The sequence below is a fragment of the Hyperolius riggenbachi genome, chromosome 4 (assembly GCF_040937935.1).
Source record: "Hyperolius riggenbachi isolate aHypRig1 chromosome 4, aHypRig1.pri, whole genome shotgun sequence".
NCBI lineage: Eukaryota > Metazoa > Chordata > Amphibia > Anura > Hyperoliidae > Hyperolius > Hyperolius riggenbachi.
Window position 1 is genome coordinate 463,002,565 of NC_090649.1, and position 13,495 is coordinate 463,016,059.

General features: G+C 46.5%; 1 protein-coding gene across 3 annotated transcripts in view; it reads right to left on the reverse strand.

The window, feature by feature from the left end:
* Positions 1-1,774: 1,774 nt before the first annotated feature.
* SUSD4 (sushi domain containing 4) overlaps positions 1,775-13,495 on the reverse strand; it is a 243,224-nt gene continuing 231,503 nt past the window's right edge. For all 3 annotated transcript variants that reach the window (XM_068279673.1, XM_068279674.1, XM_068279672.1), the window contains 2 exons: positions 7,884-8,242; positions 1,775-2,133 (listed from right to left, as the gene is read on the reverse strand). In XM_068279673.1, coding sequence (XP_068135774.1) covers positions 2,096-2,133; positions 7,884-8,242 — 397 coding nt within the window. In that variant the 3' untranslated portion in view covers positions 1,775-2,095. The remainder of the gene's footprint in view (positions 2,134-7,883; positions 8,243-13,495) is intronic.

Genomic DNA, 13,495 nt, shown 5'->3' on the forward strand with positions numbered 1-13,495 from the left:
CAATTGCCCCAGAGCCTGTAGGGGCCCCCAAGGTGTCCCTCCCCCATCTTAACTGTTGCTCCCCAGTGACTCTGCAGAGTCTGTTAAGTTGGGAGGTGATTGGGGGAGGGTCAGCAGCCAGCTCAGGGGCCCAGGAGGGAAATTTGGCTGCAACAAAGGGCCTCTAATGGCGCTTTTTGGTCAGGGGGTGTTTGTTGGGGGCCCCCAGGCTAATTTTGCCCTAGGGCCCAATTGTTACTTGAACCGGCCCTGATCCATGCACATCTGTTTATCCATCATCCCCTCACTATCCATCCCCTCCCCATCCATCCACCCCCTCTATCTATCCATCCACATCTGTTTATCCATCCCCTGCCCATCCAACCGCTCCATACATCCATCCACATCCACCTCCATCCATCCAGGTCATGGTGAGCCAAGCCAAGCTAAGCTGTTCAAGTTTTACCCATAGTGCCAGCATGTCTGTTCTGTCTTTCTGGGCAATTGATTAGATCATTTTGTCTGATTATTCCATCAGATCGGAAAAATCCCATAGTTGTTTTCGAGGCACCATACACGAATGTTTGATTTGTCAGTAAATCTGGAAAAAATGATCGAATATAAAGATTTTTCCAACATGTCTGATTGAATTTTTATCGAAAAAAACAAAACAAATAGTTGTTTTTCTTGATCAAAAAAAAAAAAAAAAGTTTATTTTCGACTTTCCCTCAATTTGTTGATCGTTTTGGCTGAATAAACAGGAAAATTGAACGTTTTTATCGTACCGTGTGTGGGCACCATAAGAAGACATTTCATCACTCTAATGGTGCCCATACATGGTATAATAAAAAAAAAGTTCGATTTTCCCGTTTATTTGACTAAAACATTGAATCTAATGAAAGTCAAAAAGATAAAAATTCGATTGGACACGTTGGAAAGATCTCTATATTCGATCATTTTTTCCATATTTTCTGACAAATCGCATGTTTGTGTATGGTACCTCGAAAACAATGATTCGATTTTTTTTAATCTAATGGAATAATCGAACTAAATCATCTAATCAAAAAAAAAATAAAAAAAAATATTGTACTATGTATGGGCACCATAAAGCAGAAGTGTCAAACTCAAATACAAACTGGGCCGAAATTTAATACAGTTCCCTGGGGTCTAGTGCCCCCCCTCCCTTATTCAGTTCCCTGGGGTCTAGTGGTCCCCCCTCCCTTATAGGAAACCAGAGGCCCCAGAAAAAAGGTTTTATACATACCTGGGGCTTCCTCCAGCCCCATACGCACGGATCGATCCCACGCCGCCGTCCTCCGCTTCCTGTATTCGGCGGTACCGGGTCCCGTAGTTTCGGCCAGTCGGCGGCAGGACGCGGCCAATTGTCCGCATCACAGGGGCTCCCGGCATACACTTATGCGTGCAGCTGCCTACTGAGCAGCCGCACGCGTAAGGGTATGGAGGGAGCCCCTGCTCATGCGGACAATTGGCCGCGTCCGCCGGAAGTGACGGGACCCTGTACCGCCGATACAGTAAGCGGTGGACGGCGGCGTGAGAGCGATCTGTGCGTATGGGGCTGGAGGAAGCCCCAGGTATGTATAAAAGCTTTTTGTTTTTTTTTTAGTTCCTCTCTGGTTCCCTTTATTCAGTTCACTGGTGTCTAATAGTCCCCCTCTCACCCCATGTGACACCCATTACTGCGGACCTATAGACCTGCTGAAAAAGCAAATCACGTGTATTGATCCTCTTCAGTCTTCCATAAGCTGTAGAGAGGTGCAGTGTTTGGCTGCAGACGTATCTTTATTGCCTTTTATTTTGTACGATGTAAAATGAACAGATCACAGTCGCTATAGAAGTTCCTGGGTGAGACTTCAGTAAAAAAAAATTGTCACTGTGTGTCACACGTCATCACTAGGGGGAGGGGACATTTCATCACCCTCCGCGGCTCCACCCTCTTTGGAATCGCAACAAAAAGTTTGCCGTATCCTCATGTCCTCCGCCTCCTTGGCCTGGGTTGTTGCAGTTCCACTGGAAGAAGTTATCACCAAAATATCCTGGCTTTACCATAGAAAGAATTAAATATGCAGAAAATAATTGTGATAGTGTCTATATTCCGTTATGATTCGGGAGTTTCTTCATCCATCAGCGGAATCTCTGCAGATAGAAAGAGGAAAAGTTACTTTTCAATGAACCAAGAATTGAACTTCATCCCAATCAGTAGCTGATACCCCCTTTGCCATGAGAAAACTTTTCCTTTTCACAAACAGAGCATCAGGGGGCTCTGTATGGCTGATATTGTGGTGAAACCCCTCCCACAGTGTGATGTCAGGACCATGGTTGTGACATCACACTGTGGGAGTCTTGTTGCATTGTGGGAAATAACAGCTGTTCATAGCTGTTTTCAACGGCAAAAAAGCAAGCAGCATCTCCTTCCAGTGACATCACCTGCCAGCAGTAAAAATGTCACCATGTGATAAATGTCAGAATGTAAATCAGGAAGAGGAAAGATTTTACAATGGGCAAACACTGACTAAATCACATACATAATTATTGTATTATTGCACTTTTTTATTACATTATTTTCACTGGAGTTCCTCAATAAAGGGAGCCAAAGGTGAAAGACATATGGAGGCTGCCATATTTATTTCCTTTTAAAGTGGACCAGAACTCTTGCACAGGACAGAAGGAAAACAGTGAGAAATGTACCCAGTTGGTATTTAGAGAGTTTACCTTGTCTTATTCCCCCTTATCTGTGACTAATCACCAGTGTAATTTGATCTCAGCTGTGTCAGCTGGCTGCCTCGGTAGAGCAGCTAATTTGTAAACTCTGGATGTTAACCCTATGTCTTCTTTCATGAAAGCAGGAAGTAGACGCGCTGCAGATTTATTGCAGGATTTGTATCAGCTCTAAGAAAGAAATGTCTTTCTTTAAATCTTATTATCCTGTTTATCTTTTAGGGCTCAGACACACTATTAGTGCTTTTCTGAGCGTTTTCGATTGCTGGGCACTTTCTGAGCACTTTTAAAAATTGCTCAGATTAAATTGTGTAAAAATCGCGGATGTGTAAAAAAATGTACGCGATTGCGGCTATTTTTACGTGATTTTACCACGATTTTAATGCAAGTGAATGGGAGTGATTTTTTTCAAAGTACTCAGCAATTGAAAACGCTCAGAAAAGAGCTCATAGTGTCTGAGCCCTTAGAGCAGAGAGGAAGTTCTGAGTTCAGGTCCTCTTTATATAGTGCTCATTGCCTGGCTGTCCTGCTGATCCCCTACCTCTGATACTTTTAGCTACAAACACTGAACAAGCATGCTGACTGAAGTCTGATTAGCTTAGCCACACGCTTGTTTCAGGTGTGTGATCCAGACACTACTGCAGCCAAAGAGATCAGCAGGGTTGCCAGGCAACTAGTATTGTTTAAAAGGAAATAAATATGGCAGCCTCCATATGTCTTTCACCTCGGGTTGCTTTTAAAGTGCACCTCAGGTCAAAAATGAAATACTTACCTGTAGAGGCTTCCCAGGCCATCCTCAAGTCTACCACTGCAGAGCGCAACCCCCCCCCCCACAAAGGAATCTAACAAGAGCTTGAGGGAGTTCAAGCTTGTGACCGCACTCATCTTCAAGCACAAGCATGGCCATACTGCACCTGCGCAGGCACAGCCACACTCCTGCATAAAAAAACACACATGGGGGGTCCCACCACTGGATCACCTCTGTTGAGGACAGGGGAAGCCTCTTTAGGATCCAGAGGCTACACTTTTTTTATTTTTCGCTACAGGGTTACTTTGATAAAAACCTTTTTATACATTATCGGCGCCGCTGGGTCACGTGGAAGAGGCCGCCGGGTCACGGGGAAGAGGTCACCGGGTCACGGGGAAGAGGTCACCGGGTCACAGGGAAGAGGCCACCGGGTTACAGGGAAGAGGCCACGGGGTTACGGGGAAGAGGCCGCTGGTTGACGGGGAAGTGGCTGCTGGGTGACGGGGAAGAGGCTGCCGGGTCACAAGAAGAGGCCGCCGGGTGACGGGGAAGAGGCCACCGGGTGACGGGGAAGAGGCCACCGGGTGACGGGGAAGAGCCCGCCGGGTCTCAAGAAGAGGCCGCTGGGTCATAGGGAAGAGGCAGCCCCTCTTCCCCGCGACTCGGTGGTAGCCTCTTCCCCGGTAGCCTCTTCTCTGTGACCCGGCGGCCTTTTCCCCGTCACGCCGGGTGACGGGGAAGAGGCTACCGCCGAGTCACGGGGAAGAGGCCGCCGGGTCACGGGGAAGAGGCCGCCGGGTCACGGGGAAGAGGCTACCGCCGGGGAAGAGGCTGCCGCCGAGTCACGGGGAAGAGGCCGCTGGGTCATGGGGAAGAGGTCACCGGGTTCGTTTAGATCAAGAGTTTTAATTGATTTTAGCCAGAAACCTAAAAAAAAAATGCCACCGGTTGGGCCATGCTGGGGCATCGATCTCCAGCAGACTAAATCACAGTGATCGTATTTGCCAGGGAAAAATGATAAGGGTACCTTAACCCCCTCCAATCCTATGACCTTTTCCTCTATAGGTCTAACAGGAAAAACTGGCTGCCACTAGATGGCGATGCTGTTGATAAAATTAGGGACAGTGTCATCCTCTTCACATTCAAGTATCAGACACTCTCATTGCTGCTAGCCAGTGGCCACATTCCCCGCCGATAGTATGTCGCGTAATATTACATGGGCGCGTTTGGGTCAATCGTAGGGGCGCTGCTGCCGGATCTGGTCCCCCTATGTGTATCAAAGTCTGACACTTTGATCCACTCCAGCAGCATGGAGTGCCACGTAATATTAATAATAAATTACACTGGCGCTCGTGCAAGGGGGCGAGAGCTACAGCACACGAGCTGGCCCCGCCCCCACCACCAAGTTACCTCCTCACTCTACATTGAAGAGGTGCAGAGTAGAGCTGCTCAAATCCGGATCCGGGAGACATCCTGATAGTTGCTATCCGGATATCTCCCAGTAAAACTGTGCGGGGTGGGTGGGGGTCAATCTTACCTGTCTGACATCTTCTTGCTCCGTCCCTCGGCGCCTCCCACGATGCGGTCCAAGCAGCGGTCACGTGATTACAAACACTTCCTCCTTCCGGGTTGAAGGAGGAAGTGTTTGTAATCACGTGACGCGTGTGGAGTGCATCGTGGGAGGCGCCGAGGGACGGACGAAGAAGACATCAGACAGGTAAGATTGACCCCCGCCGCCCACGTTTACTGGGAGATATCCGGTTAGCAACTATCCAGGTATCTCCCGGATCCGGATTTGAGCAGCCCTAGTGCAGAGCCTCCGTATCCCTGCTGTCAGTTCTTTTCTCGATTACTCACATGCCCACTAGCACACACAAAATTTAAGTGGACCTGAACTCTTGCCAGTTCTAGGATAACCTAGAGGAATGCTCCCTGTATGTATTTAGAGAGTTTATCCTGTCCAATTCCCTCTCATCCGTGACTAATCACAAGTGTAATTTTATCTCTCAGCCCTGCCAGCTGGCTGGCTCGGCAGAGCAGCTAATTTGTAAACCCTATGCCTGCTTCCATGAAAGCAGGAAATAGACACACTGAAGATTTATTGCAAGATTTGTCTCAGCTGTAACAAAGAAATGTTTTTCTTTAAAGGTTTTTATGCTGTGGGTTATCTTTTAGAGCAGAGAGAAAGTTCTGAGCTCAGTTTTGCTTTAAGGTGATTGGGAAAAAGGATTGGTAAGGGTTAAGCAGGGCCAGTCCTAGGCTTTTTGCTGCCTGAGACAAACTTATGAAGATGTGCCCCCCCATCCCCCCTTCCCAATTTGGAATGATCGCACAGCACCCGACAATTTATTCTCTTCATTTAATGTTCTCAGTCATATGCCACAACTTGAGACATGACATGCTGTAGCTCAACACATTAGCACACTGTCTGGCTGCGAGTCTGTGACAAACAAGCTCCTCCCCCTCAGCCAGTCAGCTGTCCTCCATTCCTCCTCAGTCAGGACAGCGGTGCCACCTCCTCCCTTCTGCTATGCAGGTAAAATGAAACACTGCTGCTCTCCTGCCTCCCTCCTCCTCACTTAGGGCCCATTCACACTTGAAAGAGCAAAACGCAGGCGATTTTTGCCGGCGTTTTGCGGGAGTGATTTTTCCGCGAATTCACGCGGAAAAATCCCTGGACAGTGCAGCGATTTCTCCACGATCGCATTTAGCATATAGCACTGAAACGCGATCGCCGGGAAATCTCCTGAAAATAGTGCAGGCAACACGTTTGCGTTTTGCGCTAATCGTCACAAATCGCAGAAGTAAGAACGGGCCCATAGGGTTTATTACACTAGCGCTTTCAAAAGCGCTAGCGTTTGAGCGTTTTGCCGGCGATTGGGCCCTGACTGTCAGACTCCTCACACAGTCCACAAGTTGCTTTTCCCCAGTGATCATCATCTCGCTCTCCTCTCTCTACTCCTCCTACTCTGACTACATGCTGTTAGTGTAAACACAGTACAAACATGCTGCTGCTGTAATCTCTGCCGCCTGATGCAAATGTTTCACCTTGCCTCATGAGAGAACCGACCCTGGGGTTAAAGGGGAACTCAAGAGAGAGGTATATGGAGGCTGCCATGCTTATTTCCTTTTAAGCAATACCAGTTGCCTGGCAGCCCTGCTGGTCCTCTGCCTCTAAGGGCCCGTTTCCACTAGGGCGAATTCGCATGCGTGGCCTGCATGCGAATTCGCATAGGCAATGAAAGTGGATGGGACTGTTTCCACTTGTCAGGATTTCTGAGCGTTTTTCTGTGCAGGATTTTTCTGCACGGTAGGGCCTGCAGAATTCGCCTGCGTGAGGAATGCAGGCGATTCGCACATAATGCATTTAATAGGGAAAACGCACATGCGTTTTTGCCGCGATTTCGCGTGCGAATTCGCATGAAAACTAGTGCAAATTGAACCAGGCAGTGACATGGTTAAATTCGCATATACCCTGCCTATGCGAAATCGCATGCGAAATCGCGGCAAAAATCGCCCGCGGAATCGCATCCGCATGCGATTTCGTCAGCAGTGGAATCCCGGTGATTCGCACCGCACTAGTGGAAACGGGCCCTAATACTATGAGGCTGCATTTCCACTTGTGCGGTGCGAATTGCCACGGTAAAAATTTGCATGCGGATGCGAATTTCGCATGTGGGTCTATGCGAATTTTCATGCGAGTACGCATGAAAATTCGCATGGATGACGATGTATGTGAATTTAACCATGGCAGTGCTGGTGTGCTTTTCCATTGTTTCTATGCAAATTCGCATGAAAATTCGCATACCCAAACCTCATGCGAATTTCCTATTAAATACATTGTATGCGATTCGCATAGCGGTATGCGAATTCTGATGGCTCTGCCATGCAAATTTTTTTCTGCACAGAAAAACGCAAACGAATCCTGACAAGTGGAAACAGTCCCATTCACTTGTATTGCTATGCGAATTTGCATGCAAAAAAACGCATGCGAATTCGCAATAGTGGAAATGGGCCCTTAGCCATAGTCCCTGAACACCTGAACAAGCATGCAGCAGATCAGGTGTTTCAGACTTTAAAGTCAGATCTGACAAGACTAGCTGCATGCTTGTTTCTGGTGTTATTCGGATACTACTGCAGAGAAATAGACCAGCAGGGCTGCCAGGCAACTGGCATCGATTAAAAGGAAATATATATGGCAGCCTCCGTATACCTTCAGTTCCCCTTTAAGGATAATGGTAATAAGGAGAAACTGATAGCGAGTTCAATGCTAGCACAGACTGATTTCCCAAAGAAACCCCTTGCTCTTCCGGGCGGAGAAAGCTCAGTCCCCTCAACAGAACCCTCCAGTGATAGGTATATAGATGATCGAGGTCCATGAATGTTCAGAGTCACCTCAGATAAGTTGAAGGTCACTTACCATCTGCAATGTCGATGCTTGGACTGGTGGATGCAGCCTCGCTGTTCATATTCTGAGTGCCGGGGGTCCTCATGTGCGTCATGGAGGAGGAGTGGAGCGTGTGGATGAGGTCGGAGGAGTCCAGCAAACTGTCGAAGGTCTCTGACTCCTCACATATACTGTCTGAGTTGGGGTTGCCGGGATAAGCGGGTGGGTGGGACTCTTCGGTGTGCGATGGGCTCCTCTGGCCAGCAGAGGACATATAACCTGGGGGGGTGACGTTCACAGCGCTGCTGACCGCTTCGTCGTAGGAAGGTAACATCACCAGCACTCCGTCCACCACCACAAAGTCTGGCTCTGCGGAGCTGTCCTGGGGGCTCCTGAAGAAGGGAAAAAACATCCATCACATATTTGTTTCGTGTTGCATGAGGATGCAGTAAGTGGGTAAGGCTAGGGACGCAAGCTCGATTTTTTTCATCAGACGAAACAATCACCCTTGATCATTTCGAGTAACAATCTTGTGTGAGAACAAATGCCTCCCCCCCACACACACACACACACTCAATATCTCTTCACCGATCCTGCTGGACTGTGTAATACAGCCTTTCTCAACCTTTGTACCCTGGAGGAACCCTGCAAATAATTTTTGGATTTCAAGGAACCCTTGCAAGCAATTTTGTCATCTTGAAGAACCCCTGCATTTATTTTGCAGGAGGCGTGGTCTTTAAAAGTATGGTACACTCTGTAGTCAGGAGGAGCTCCACACCAAAATGAAGATGTGTGTGCCTCGACCTTCACCTCTGCGTCCACCGAGGTGCTCAAAGCATTCAAGTAGTAAAGAGGTCGGCACCACTCCAAGCATCAAGAAAAGCTCTTTTATTGCATCACCATTGTGGCTTAACAATGACAAACGTTGTTTCGGGCGTTGCCCTTTTTCAAATTGCAGCAGCCATATACAAACACACATGTGCAGTGCCTTAAATACCCCACCTCCACTAAAATCACCAATCGGTGACTTACTGGGCGGAGACCAGTGGTGGACCTGATGGGGAACTGCAAAGGCTAATATGTAAATCACAATTAACCATTTACCTGCTGACAAAAAGACCCAATACAGAGAATAAAAGTGCCTCCATTGAACATAAGAACAGATCATGTGACATCCGCATCACTTCCTGGCCCTTTCTGGCCAATCAGGAAGATCCACGTCATAAAACAGAACCACGTGTCCAAAAATACGCATGCATGCATGATCGTACGCATAGAACGCCAGCCAGCCGCGGTGTAAGCGCAACGCGAACAAAACGCGAAAGAACCCATAGGTTGTTGATTGAAAATTGATCAAAAGAGGCAGTGGTTTTTATCGATTGTGACATAATAATAGAATGCAGTGAATTATTCAGGATTACAACGGGCAAACACTGACTAAATAATCCTATATAATAAAACCCTATGTGTCCCTACGTCATCCTCCTGTCCCTGCGTCCGTGTGTTGTGGCTACTGCGCATGTGTAGCCGTTGGGACAGGAGGACAGGGCCTGGGGGAGGGGAGCGTGTACGCACCTGTATGCGGCGTGTGCGTGGCTTATGTGGCCGAGCCTAACGCTCGTTTTTAAATGGGCCTTAGGCCTAGTCTATGAATGAATATTGTAAAAAAATAAAAACAACCAATTATATTATTTATGTTATTTTGCCTACAGGTTCTCTTTAATAACATAACTGGATTATATGTTTTACTTTTCATGGTTGCTTTGATTTCAGCACTGAGAACAACGTGAACATTTCATAACGCGTTATCCGTTTGTTGTGTCTTTTCAGCTTTCTGCAAAGCCGTTGATCTGTTTTGATTTTCTTTCCCCCATAAGTTATGTAACAAGTTAATAATAGTTTCGGCATAAAGTGACTACAACAGAAAGTGACAGGAAGCCAGCGGGGTGTCGGCCTATAGACGGGGAACCGCGAGCTGCTAGATGGAATATGGGTCGCTTGGCAGCGGCTTCCCGCATCCCAGCCAAAGCTGTTTATGTTTTACTTATAACAACGGAGTCGCAGCCCTGGCTGGCGGCGCTCTCAGGAAATAAGACCTACAACAATGGCTTCATCGCCGCAGCTACACAAAGCTAGCCTACTTTTCTCCAATACTTAAAGATGTAACACACTTATTTCTGTCAAAGGCTCTTGTTTATTCAAGTCTTAAAGAGAATCTGTACTGTCCGATTTGTACAATAAAAAACATACCAATCGAGTCACTGTGATCTCCTGGATCCCTCTTTGCCGTTTCCGGCGCTGCCCGCCGCGATCCTGGCTTTTATTCGCCAGCTTTAGACAGTGTTTACAAACAAAAAACATGGCAGCTAACCAGGAAGTGATGTATGTGTATACTGTATACAGTGGTGTGAAAAACTATTTGCCCCCTTCCTTATTTCTTGTTCTTTTGCATGTTTGTTACACTTAAAGGTTTCTGCTCATCAAAAACCGTTAACTATTCGTCAAAGATAACATAATTGAACACAAAATGCAGTTTAAAATGATGGTTTTTATTATATAGTGAGAAAAAACTCAAAATCTACATAGGCCTGTGTGAAAAAGTGATTGCCCCCCTTGTAAAAAAATAACGTAATGGTGGTTTATCACACCTGAGTTCAATTTCTGTAGTCACCCCCAGGCCTGATTACTGCCACACCTGTTTCAATCAAGAAATCACTTAAATAGGAGCTATCTGACACAGAGAAGTAGACCAAAAGCACCTCTAAAGCTAGACATAATGCCGAGATCCAAAGAAATTCAGGAACAAATGAGAACAAAAGTACTGTAATTGAGATCTATCAGTCTGGTAAAGGTTATAAAGCCATTTCTAAAGCTTTGGGACTCCAGCGAACCGCAGTGAGAGCCATTATCCACAAATGGCAAAAACATGGAACAGTGATGAACCTTCCCAGGAGTGGCCGGCCGACCAATATTACCCCAAAAGCGCAGAGAAAACTCATCCGAGAGGCCACAAAACACCCAAGGACAACATCTAAAGAACTGCAGGCCTTACTTGCGTCAATTAAGGTCAGTGTTCACGACTCCACCATAAGAAAGAGACTGGGCAAAAACGGCCTGCATGGCGGATATCCAAGGCGCAAACCACTTTTAAGCAAAAAGAACATTAAGGCTCGTCTCAATTTTGCTAAGAAAAAATCTCAATGATTGCCAAGACTTTTAAGAAAATACCTTGTGGACTGACGAGACAAAAGTTGAACTTTTTGGAAGGTGCGTGTCCCATTACATCTGCCGTAGAAGTAACACAGCATTTCAGCAAAAGAACATCATACCAACAGTAAAATATGGTGGTGGTAGTGTGATGGTCTGGGGTTGTTTTGCTGCTTCAAGACCTGGAAGGCTTGCTGTGATAGAGGGAACCATGAATTCTACTGTCTACCAAAAAATCCTGAAGGAGAATGTCTGGCCATCTGTTCGTCAACTCAAGCTGAAGCGATCTTGGGTGCTGCAGCAGGACAATGATCCAAAACACACCAGCAAATCCACCTCTGAATGGATGAAGAAAAACACAATGAAGACTTTGGAGCGGCCTAGTCAAAGTCCTGACCTGAATCCTATTGAGATGTTGTGGCATGACCTTAAAGAGAATCTGTACTCTAATATTCTTACAATAAAAAGCATACCATTCTATTCATTATTTTCTCCTGTGCCCCTCTGTGCTGTTTCTGCCACTCTCTGCTGCAATCCTGGCTTGTAATTAACAGTTTTAGGCAGTGTTTACAAACAAACTAACCAGCTTCTAATAGGCTCAGCTAAGCATAGTGTGTGAGTCATTCAGAGTATGCAGGGGGCCTGCAGAGGGTGTGTATCGCTTCTACCAATCACAAGCAGCCCTGCACATTCCACACAATCAAGCTTTAGCCCGACAAACAGGACAGAGGAAAGATACATTGATTTATTACATAGACAGTGCAGTTAGGAAAGACTGCAGTAAGCCAGAGCAGATTAGAACAGGCATAGGAACTTATAGGATAGAAGAACTAAGGCTGAAAAATTTGTTACAGAGTCTCTTTAAAAAGGCGGTTCATGCTAGAAAACCCTCAAATAAAGCTGAATTACAACAATTCTGCAAAGATGAGTGGGCCAAAATTCCTCCAGAGCGCTGTAAAAGACTCGTTGCAAGTTATCGCAAACGCTTGATTGCAGTTATTGCTGCTAAGGGTGGCCCAACCAGTTATTAGGTTCAGGGGGCAATTTCTTTTTCACACAGGGCCATGTAGGTTTTGAGTTTTTTTTTCTTACTAAATAATACAAACCATCATTTAAAACTGCATTTTGTGTTCAATTATGTTATCTTTGACTAATAGTTAACGGTTTTTGATGAGCAGAAACATTTAAGTGTGACAAACATGCAAAAGAATAAGAAATCAGGAAGGGGGCAAATAGTTTTTCACACCACTGTATATATATATATATAGTGAATTATCTACACTCCAGTCAGGGTTTCTCAGCATGGGCAGCTCCCTCCCCCCTCAGACAAGCTGAAACTGGGAGCAGAGACCTGTCTGTGAGGGATAAACAAAGCACACACACAGAGCCTGCAGGGGGCATGGAGGGGGCGTGCATAACTTCTCCCTATCACAGCAGAGGCAGTGCATTCCTCCCTGGGTCGACAAAGCTTGACAAAGAAAATAAGACTAGATATATTACAGAGACAGTGCAACTAGAAAAGGCTGCAGTAATCCAGACCACATTAGAACAGCCATAGGAATTTATAGGATAGAAGAAATAAGGCTGAACATTTTGTTACAGAGTCTCTTTAAGGTGGCCATACATCTAGTGATGATGGGAAGATTTGACCAAGAGACAAATCTCTCTCTGATCAAATCTGATCAGAGAGACATCTATTAGTTGGCTGCCCACACACCGCAGACCGACTTTCGATCTATTTCAGCATGAAATCTATCTGGAGTCGGTCACATCTGCTGCCTCGACGCTGCCCTCAGTGTATAAATGTGCTCCCACAGTGTGTATTTATACATTACCTATCCTATGTCACCCACCACGTGTTGCCCATCCCACTTCCGCTCCTCCATTTGCGCCTCACGCGTTGCCGGCATCACACACGCGCGCGCTCTATGCGCTGGTGGCATGTGCCACGCAAGTGGAAGAGGAAGAAGGGGAAGACGGATGGGCACCACATGGTGGGAGATGTAGGACAGGTAATGTATAAATGCTCACTGGGGGGCACATTTATACACTAGGGGGAAAAGGGTTTTGATGCGTTTGTCGCTAATTTTGATATCGCTCGCCGTTACCGATGCACAACCGATTGACCACGACAGCCCAACTTCTTGCAGCATATCCGATCAATGCATGTGATCAATTATAACCAGAAATTGGCTGGATCATCGAACAGGCATGCTCTTGGTGGCACCGATTTTCATTTGATTCGATAATTATCGAATCCGATGGTCAATCGGCTGCCAAGTCGAGAGATGTATGGCTACCTTTAGATTGAAAACTGAAGTAGCGCAACAAAGGTAGACACCAATAGAGAAGGAAGTCTCTGGATCACATAGAGCCTTCCGGCGTCCTCACTCCGTGACGTTGTTCCAGCGTCGGGTCCCGGTCAAGTTCTCCCTGAA